The sequence below is a fragment of the Habropoda laboriosa genome, unplaced genomic scaffold (genome assembly GCF_001263275.1).
Source record: "Habropoda laboriosa isolate 0110345459 unplaced genomic scaffold, ASM126327v1 scaffold204, whole genome shotgun sequence".
NCBI classification, from domain to species: Eukaryota; Metazoa; Arthropoda; class Insecta; order Hymenoptera; family Apidae; genus Habropoda; species Habropoda laboriosa.
The window spans coordinates 505307-514259 of record NW_017100385.1 but is presented as its reverse complement, the minus strand read 5'-3'; the positions used below and the strand labels follow the sequence as shown (position 1 = coordinate 514259).

Below are 8953 nucleotides of genomic sequence, written 5' to 3'. Positions count from 1 at the left end.
TGCGTTCCTCTCTCGCTTCCTTCTTCTCTCTTTCTCACGGTCTCTCTTTATCTCTCTCTCTCTTTTCTCTCTTCATTTTACTCTGAACTTCACGGAACGCGGGCTTTTAGAAAACTAATTGACCGAGCCGAGAATCGGATCTCTTTCTTGGAAAATAAAGGCAACCCTTTCTTGCTTCAGCGGCGGCAGAAATATTTAAAAGGGTATTCTGGTCCACAGCGTCGAAAAAATGTAATTCTTTATGACTCTTCTTTGTGAAAGGTTGTGAAAAGGTATTTCGAGTTTTGTATAGTTATTGATTATCTGTGAATGAATATATCCATCAAATTTTTAAATTTCATTCGGATACTCTAGAAAGAAGTTTTTGAGAAAATATAAAAAAGAATAACAAATTCGAATTTTTTCAAGTCCTTACGAAAATACTCTTAAAAACATCAAGTCACTTTAGTTTCATGGCAGTAGTTCAAAACGGCGTTTTTATTCGATTATTTTATATTTATTCGTAGGTTTATCGATCCAGCTTATGTCTCCCTTTTTTTACTTTCGAAATGAATAAATGTGGTTGTAAGATGTACCTGAAATATTTATTCATAAATGAAACTATTATACAAAAGCTTTCAAAAAATATACGTCATATGGCTGCAATGATGGAACGAAGAGGTTAAGATTGATATTACGAACCATTAGCTTACGATGTATCTATGTTGTTGCAGATATTTTGTTGCAGATTTATCTAAAAATCGATTTGTTGTAGTGAGAATTTGTTCGTTGTTAATTGAGATTGTAACGTCGTTATGATAATTCACAGTGTGCAATGTGGACGCGCGTCACGTCGCTTGTTTACGACAGCTGTTGAATGGAGACTTTCATTGTACCTGTTTTATCGATCTTGTAACTCTTGTCTGCGTCATCTACTTTACAATGTGTTCGCGAGCGCACGAGTGTTGCATCGCGCTGGACCAAGAGAAAAAGAGAGAGAAATTTTCGTTTAAAACTCGAGTAAAAAGTATGGCTGTGCGAAATGAGCGCCCCTTTAAGTTTCCGTCTTTATTATTTAGTTCAAAGGATGCTCCACGGTCAGGTTTCGTTTTGCGTCGTTAAACGGGAACAAAACGAGGACTGTATGCTCCGAGTGTTCGCGCTCTTGAGTTTAAAATGACTCGACATTGTCTTTGATCGTACTCATTTTTTTTTCTAACGGAGGAATTATGCAACGAAGAAGGTGCTGATGTTTCTCGAAATCACGATTATCGTTTTAAGTTTCGCTTCTTTGGAAGAGACGGCAGAGTTTTCTTCGAAATTTTTCCAGTGATTCAACGTCTTGCAATTTTTCGGTGTTGCGAGATATCTTTATCGTCAGACTGATAATTCACTGTTTATTTTTACGATTTACGTTCAATTTTCAAATTATGTTTTATTCTACAATTTCACATTTGTTCTTATATTTTTTAAACATTTTAATAGAAATTTTGTAATTTTAGAAAAGAATATGAAAATGTGTTGTATGTATAATAGTATGTATAATAAATGTGAATGTATCTCATTTTGAGGTTAAGAAAAAATCAATTTATAACATATAATTCTGTGTGAGGGACATTTGTCAAGATTTGCAGCTTATTTCCTTACATAATTTTTAATGCTATATTGCACGTTTGATCCGCTGTCACACTTTCATGTTTTAATTTCGTATAAGAGAAACGATATATTTAACACAATCAATAAAATATTAGTGTAATATTTTCAAATATTCCTACGGATACTGTTATCGTCAACCTAAGAATAATTTCATCCAAAATCATTATTTTTAAACTATCTGTAAATCAATAATTACGAAGTTGTTCTCAAAAGTGAACAATTCAAAAATGTAGTCGATCTAACCTTCTATTTCACTAGTGTTTCCAATTTTTCTTTTATTTCTGTGTCAATACAATACAATAGAACACGATGAATCTGTGATCCGCTCTTTCACAATTTTCACAGTCGTGATAATTAACAGTGGAACTATCAAAGTAGTCACAAGGATTATTTTATAATTCTCACACAAATGTGTTGAATGTAAAACATAACAGTATTAGATTAAATAGGTTATTTAGACTTTTGTGACTGATGCAATGCACGAAGATCTAGCGTTAAATTCTGGAAACATCGCGCCGAACGAAATAAAAGAGGCGGTTACATTTCTCGGTCGATAATCATTTTTCAGCGGAACTCGAACACGGGCGCCAATAATTTCACATCGTCGGGACGTGTATTACGCTAAGCCTTTTATGCTGTACCTTTAGTAGCCCGTCGAGCTTCCATAAAGTCGCAAACTTATCAAGAAGCTTACTTCTGGTAAGCCGCATTTATCGATGAGCACCTACGTGTCGGTTCTTCGCGACATTCCTCGTAACTTCTCCTCTCGTCTGTCTTCTCGTGAATTTATTTTTCTATCCAGTGGATAAAGATTAATGTTCAACATATTGCACGCTGCGTTCTAGTGAGATAGATGGTAACTTTGGCCGCCATTGGAGTATCTCGCTAGTGGAACTGATGAACGCACTGTACACACGACCTTTTTCAACATTGTTGCAAGAGAGTATCGGATAGGTTGATTAAGGTCTGTCGACGATTGGAAAAGTTTCTCGAAGGCTTTCGAATCGAGCTGATAGGGAATTACCGATTTATCTTCGTGGAGGCTTATAATTAACTTGCTTATAACACGAGATATTCTGTGTTTACGGTCTTAACGTGGACATTGAACAGATAGGAAAAGGGTTATCGCTGTTAGACGAATTGTGAAGTGTGAAATAAATTTAATTAACCTTTTCATCTGTGTACTAAAAAGAGTCGGAGTACGGTTCAAAAATTGTGTATTCTTCCTATATACATTCCAAATTTTTAGTAATCGTTATAAAGAATTCACTACGATATCTTCTATACGTACTTTATCATTTAATAAGTAATTCATTTACGACATATGTACTTTAAAGATATTAAGTAGTTGAATGAAAGTTCGTTTCATTTTAAGAATTGTTCCAAATTACACAGTAGCCTGAATTATAATACTTTTAAGGATAAAATTATCCAAAGTAAATGCGTTAAGAATATTTTTGAATTATTAGGTTATAGTAGCACGTGGAAGTGGTCGTTGAAGTTTTTATTAATTGAAGAGATTATTTTTTACCTTCTTTTTATGAAAATCCGGCGAAACCGTGAAATATGCGCGTAAATGATAATTGTAGCGTTTCGTGCCGGCTCGTACGCACGATTTTAGAAAAGCCTCTAATTAAGAGCGGAACAACGTAAAGGGCGTAATGAACACGGTTCGCGGAACTTCGCTAGCCAACCTCGTTCCGAAGAATGGACCTCTTTAAAAATGTTTACCTGCATGTCAAAGGCGTCCGTGTAACCCTCTAGTGGCATACTGGCGGTAACGAGCCACGAATTTTACGTAATTAAAGCGAAAGCAATTAGTAGTCGAATCGTATAAGCCAAAGGGCAATGGTTAAAATTCTTTGGTATTTTAATCACGATTTTAAATTAAAACGTGGATTATTCATTCTTTCACTCCACTGTTATTACTCTAAACTGCTTGAGTTATAGGGAATTATTAATCTTCAATTATAGACTTCGAACAAAGTTGTACGTACGATGGGTTTCGTGGTGCCTTAATATAACTATAAATGATGTATGGTACATCGGCGACCCTCGCATCGTATTAGTTACGAATATAGCGGCCTATTAGCTCGATGTCAAAGTGGTGGAACGAATGAAGGCGCAGAAATGGGTCAAACTAACATTTTCTTTTTATGAAATATTGACGTTGATGGGACACTGTGAAATTCAATTACGCCGCGGAAGCCTTAGTGGACATTTGATATTTCATGTGCACAATGCCTACGATGTGCATCGAAAGGTTCGTTTTGAAAGAGATGAAAATGCTCCATGTGGGGTCTTTGCACTTGAAATTCTACCTACATACATACACATACGGATCCAATAAATAACGCTGCCTTTGCGGAAGGACTACAGGGGAGAGATGTTGCGCAATATTTTTCAATATTTCTCTGACCATTGCGCTCTTTCGATATACATATTGCTGAAACGAAAAATTGTTATACAGAATATAATTTAAACTTGTTGCCTTTTGTATGAAAATGATCGTTAATTAAATAAAATTATCCATTTTCTGAATATCCTTTTTTTTTTTAATATTGTCGGTACGTAAATTTTACACATTAGTTATAATTTAAATGCAATATTCCGTGAATTAATTATTGATATTGAATTTAGCACGAACCCAATAAAAAATATTATCACCTAATTTGAATAATAATTACATTTTAGAGCGCCTTCACTAATCACCTCGCGACAATTTAAGAAGCTATTAATTATAATTTCAAATAGAAGAGGGAGGTTCTTACCTCCTTGGGACTCATTAATCAAAACTTCTTATCCTTTAATCTTTGCACTCAGGAAGAATTGCGTTTCCTTAATGGCACTTTTCGAACGACCATGCTCTTTTGAATGAAATTTCTTTTGAGAATTTTCTTCTGAATCTTCAATCTTGTTTTGCAGAAAATGGTTGCGGAAAAGTACGATAAAGCCGACCCCGAGCTAAAAGAAGAATTGAGGAAGATCGCTCAACAGATCGTTGCACCTGGAAAGGGTATCCTCGCTGCTGATGAATCGACCGCGACGATCGGCAAACGTCTTAAGGACATCAACGTTGAGAACACCGAGGAAAACCGCAAAGCGTACAGACAGCTTCTTTTCACCGCTGCAAAAGTAATATCTACCAGCTGGAATTTAACATTTCCTTTTGTTTTCATGGAACATAAAGAGTTGAAAAATACTTTTTTTTTTAATCATTCGTCAAGTAGATGTACCTCAATCGAATTATCATTTAACAGTAGAATTAGTCAATTTTTTAACTTAACAAATATTAATACCTTTTTCTTCTTTTTTTTTTTATAAAGGATGTCATCGGTCAGCATATCTCTGGTGTCATCTTGTACCACGAGACCCTCTACCAGAAAGCCGATGATGGAACACCATTCGTTGAGCTTTTGAAGCAACGTGGCATCCTGCCAGGCATTAAGGTCGACAAGGGTGTCGTTCCACTGTTCGGTACCGATGACGAATGCACCACCCAGGGTCTCGACGATCTCCAGGCCCGTTGCATCCAGTACAAGAAGGACGGATGCCAATTCGCTAAATGGAGGTGCGTGTTGAAGATCAAGAATGGTTGCCCGAGCAAGTTGGCCATCTTGGAGAACGCCAATGTCCTGGCTCGTTATGCTTCCATCTGCCAGAGTGCCAGAATCGTGCCTATTGTTGAACCTGAGATCTTACCTGACGGTGACCACGACCTTGCCCGTTGCCAACAAGTCACGGAAGAAGTCTTGGCCGCTGTATACAAGGTGAGAATGGTGATCTGCATACTGATTCAGTATCTTCTGCTATGGAATATTAACCTTTTATCTAGCTGTAAATTCAGTGTTATATAAGTTGTTAGTGTATAGAGTCTCTTCTATAATTGGAATGAACTGTAGCCTTTGAAATGATAGAACATGAAAGGAAATGTCATAAGGCAAAGTTAAATGGCTTAGGTTCTCTTCTGTAGTTCTATATTAGTTGTGTAAGTCAGTGATGAATATTCACACCTTTTTTCTGCTTCTAATGGAATCTCATGTTTTCCAATATAATTTACTTTCTTATATTCAAGTTGAAAAGTGCATATTTGAGAAATTGTTAATGTTCAATCTTGCTTTATAATATTTTCTTCCATTTCCTTTTACACCTTTTCTTGTATTTTCATTTTTTGCGTTTTCCTGTGAATTCTATCATATATTACTTTTTAGGCTCTTGCTGACCATCATGTGTATCTCGAGGGAACTCTCCTGAAACCGAATATGGTAACACCTGGACAGAGCTGCCCGAAGAAGGCAGCTCCTATGGAAATTGCCGGTGCCACGGTGACCGCTTTGTTGCGCACTGTGCCACCAGCGGTGCCTGGAATCACCTTCCTCAGCGGTGGACAATCAGAAGAGGAGGCATCTCTGAACTTGAGTGCCATCAACAGTTTCCCTGCGAAGAAACCATGGGCATTGACCTTCAGTTACGGTCGCGCTCTTCAGGCCTCTGTCCTCCGTGCATGGGGTGGCAAGAAGGACCTGGTGGGTGCTGGCCAGGACGAACTTATCAAGAGGGCTAAGGTAACTTTGAGGCTAAGCTTCCATGGCTTTAAATTTTGTTCTTTAGGTTTTATAATTCTTTAAGCATTTCTTTTATTCTTTGATGCGTTCTGCGACATTCAGTAGAGTAGTTACCTCCTTATTTTTCTTTTAATTGTTGTAACTAATATCTTTCATTTACTTAGCTACATTTCTTTTATCTGTAGTTATGTACCTACATTTCTTCTACTAAAATATGTTTTTCTGTTTGTGTATATATCTACTTTTATTCTTTTTCATCTGCATTTTACTATCTATAACTCCTTTATTCTTGCAATTTTATCTCTACAATTTTCTCTTCTTTTTTGTGCAATTATATGTCTTGCATCTTTAAATAACTGTATATATTTCATTTTTTCCAAGTGCTCTTAATGTTTATCTATTATTTTATTTAACTTCCATCATTTATGTTTATTTATCACTGTTTTACTTAATCTTAATTTTTTTTCTATTATTTGTTTCTCGCATGTGTGTACACTGTGTGCTTGTTTAGGCAAACAGCGCAGCCTCCCAAGGCAAATACGTTGCTGGCAGTGTTGTTAGCAAAGCTGCAAATACCTCTCTCTACGTGAAATCTCATGCCTACTAAACCCTTTCTTTCTTTTTATGAGCAATGTTTTCATAGTAAGTACCATAGATTAGTTCTGCATTTGTTTTATAATGCTTCTTATACTATATGTAAATACTAACAATTATGTGAATTAAATGTATCTCAATATCTACCACTACAAGTCATCATTCGTAGTTATAAGCTATTATTTTTAACTATTATTATCAATAAGTTTTGATTATACTTTTTGATATTTTATTAATACATACTCAATTTACTTAATTTATATTTTTTCTATTCATAGGCTAACAGTGCTGCGGCGCTCGGCGAATACGGTGGTGGTGTGAAAGGAGCCGCTGGCAATGCCGCGCTCTTCGTCGCGAACCATGCGTACTAAATTAGTCACTAGAAACACCCAATAAGGTTTAGATAATTAGATCGTTCGTCGAACATCGTCAACGTCGATCATCGTTGCCGGCATGAAAACATTACCATCGACAGTGAAGATGAAGAACGAATGAAGAAGACTCAAAACGCCTCGAAATGCTCGAAACTCAAAACGATCGTACAGTTTCTGTATAGTTTTACATTTTATTTCTCAAATCACGACATCGAAATCAATTGAATTTTAACTTGTCGCGATAATTGGAACCTTAACGTCGTAATTTTAAAACGGATTGGAATTTTAACTATGATTTTTAACCGGGAATATATAGGGTGCGGTCGAATAACATGTACAAGCGGGGACGAAGTGATTCCTTATGAAAAAATAAGAACAAAATATGGAATAAAATTTTTTCATTTAAGGCTTAGTTTTCGAGAAAATCGAGTTTGAAAATCCGATGCGTACGTATGCTGTTACAGCTAAGTTACGGTTCATCGAGCAAGGTATAACGCGTATCGTGTTTGTAAACAATGTCTACACAGCATTTAAAAGTTACTGAGTTCAAGAAAAAATACACAGAAGACTTTTAAAGAACAACTTATACGCGTTATAAGTTGTTCAAACTCGATTTTCTGGTAAACTAAGCCTTAAATGAAAAAATTTTATTCCATATTTTGTTCTTATTTTTTCATAAGGAATCACCTCATGCCCGCTTGTACATGTTATTCGGCCGCACCCTGTAGAGGAACTGAGGAATATATTGTGTTTCGAGTCGTGAAAATCGAACACTCAGGATTACGTTAACATCTGTTCGACGTTGTCGACCACGATCGATTCTCCTCGTCGATGTCGTGTTTCTGAACGAGAGAGAGACGAACGATCACCACCGTTTTTTCTGCTTTAATACTTTCTATTTTATGCTACTATGCTATTCCTTGACTCCCTTCCTTACTTTTATCCTCGCTCCTGTATTCGTTTTTTCTAGGATTACGTGACACGACGGAGAGTGTTTAACGTGTCTTCATCGCAGTGTCATTCGTTTCGAGCTCGTTGCTAAGGTCTACGGCAATCGTCGAGAGGAACGTGGTCGGCGCGTTTATGCACGCGAGCCTATCGGGCACAAATCAATTGGAAATGAAGATAGATGCTTTACTCAGATCGTGAACAAATTTCGTGACATTCGAATTACGCACGCGCTATTATATTCTGTAACACTACGATAAAAAAAACAGATATATATTATATATATTGTCAATGTCGTTATGATATTCTACGTGTATAAAAAAAAAACAAAAAAAAATGAAAAAACAAAGTAAAAATACATATTAAATGTTGTTTGTTAGTGAATGAGTCGAATATTATGAAGTCGTAATATTATGTCATCTACTTATACAATATGTGTATCTTATATAGATATTTAAGTAACGTATTGAAAAGTATCTCGTACATCGATGTTATATCTAATATTTTCATTGTAATCTAGGTCACCAAATACACTGTGGAGGGTATATTGTGCGTTTCTTTATTTCAAACCTATCCCAATACATAAGTTTTTTGTTTCTGGTAATAAAAATCTTATAAAATCTGGTAAAATCTTAACAGTACAAGGTTCTATATAGAAATTGTAGTTATAAATGAATCGATATTTATTTTTTAACATGATCGAATCTATTCATATATGAATAACTATGGAAAGTTTTCATTACTTAGTTAGCATAATAGTTAATTATTGTATCGAGTAATTCGCAATTTATTGAGTAATATTTATATTCTTTTTTACTTATGATATTACTCTTATTT

The 8953-nt window shown here is 35.6% G+C and overlaps 1 protein-coding gene across 3 annotated transcripts in view; it reads left to right on the top strand.

Moving 5' to 3' along the window:
• The window catches only part of LOC108575080 (fructose-bisphosphate aldolase-like), a 20611-nt gene extending 12360 nt beyond the window's left edge, over positions 1-8251 (top strand). For 2 of the 3 annotated variants that reach the window (XM_017937793.1, XM_017937794.1), the window contains exons 2-6: positions 4561-4770; positions 4962-5405; positions 5847-6200; positions 6712-6842; positions 7073-7150. In XM_017937793.1, the coding sequence (XP_017793282.1) occupies positions 4564-4770; positions 4962-5405; positions 5847-6200; positions 6712-6807 (1101 nt within the window). In that variant the 5' untranslated portion in view covers positions 4561-4563 and the 3' untranslated portion in view covers positions 6808-6842; positions 7073-7150. Of the gene's footprint in view, positions 1-4560; positions 4771-4961; positions 5406-5846; positions 6201-6711; positions 6843-7072 lie in introns of all 3 variants that reach the window. The other variant, XM_017937795.1, reaches the window with a different exon arrangement.
• The last annotated feature ends 702 nt before the right edge of the window (positions 8252-8953 follow it).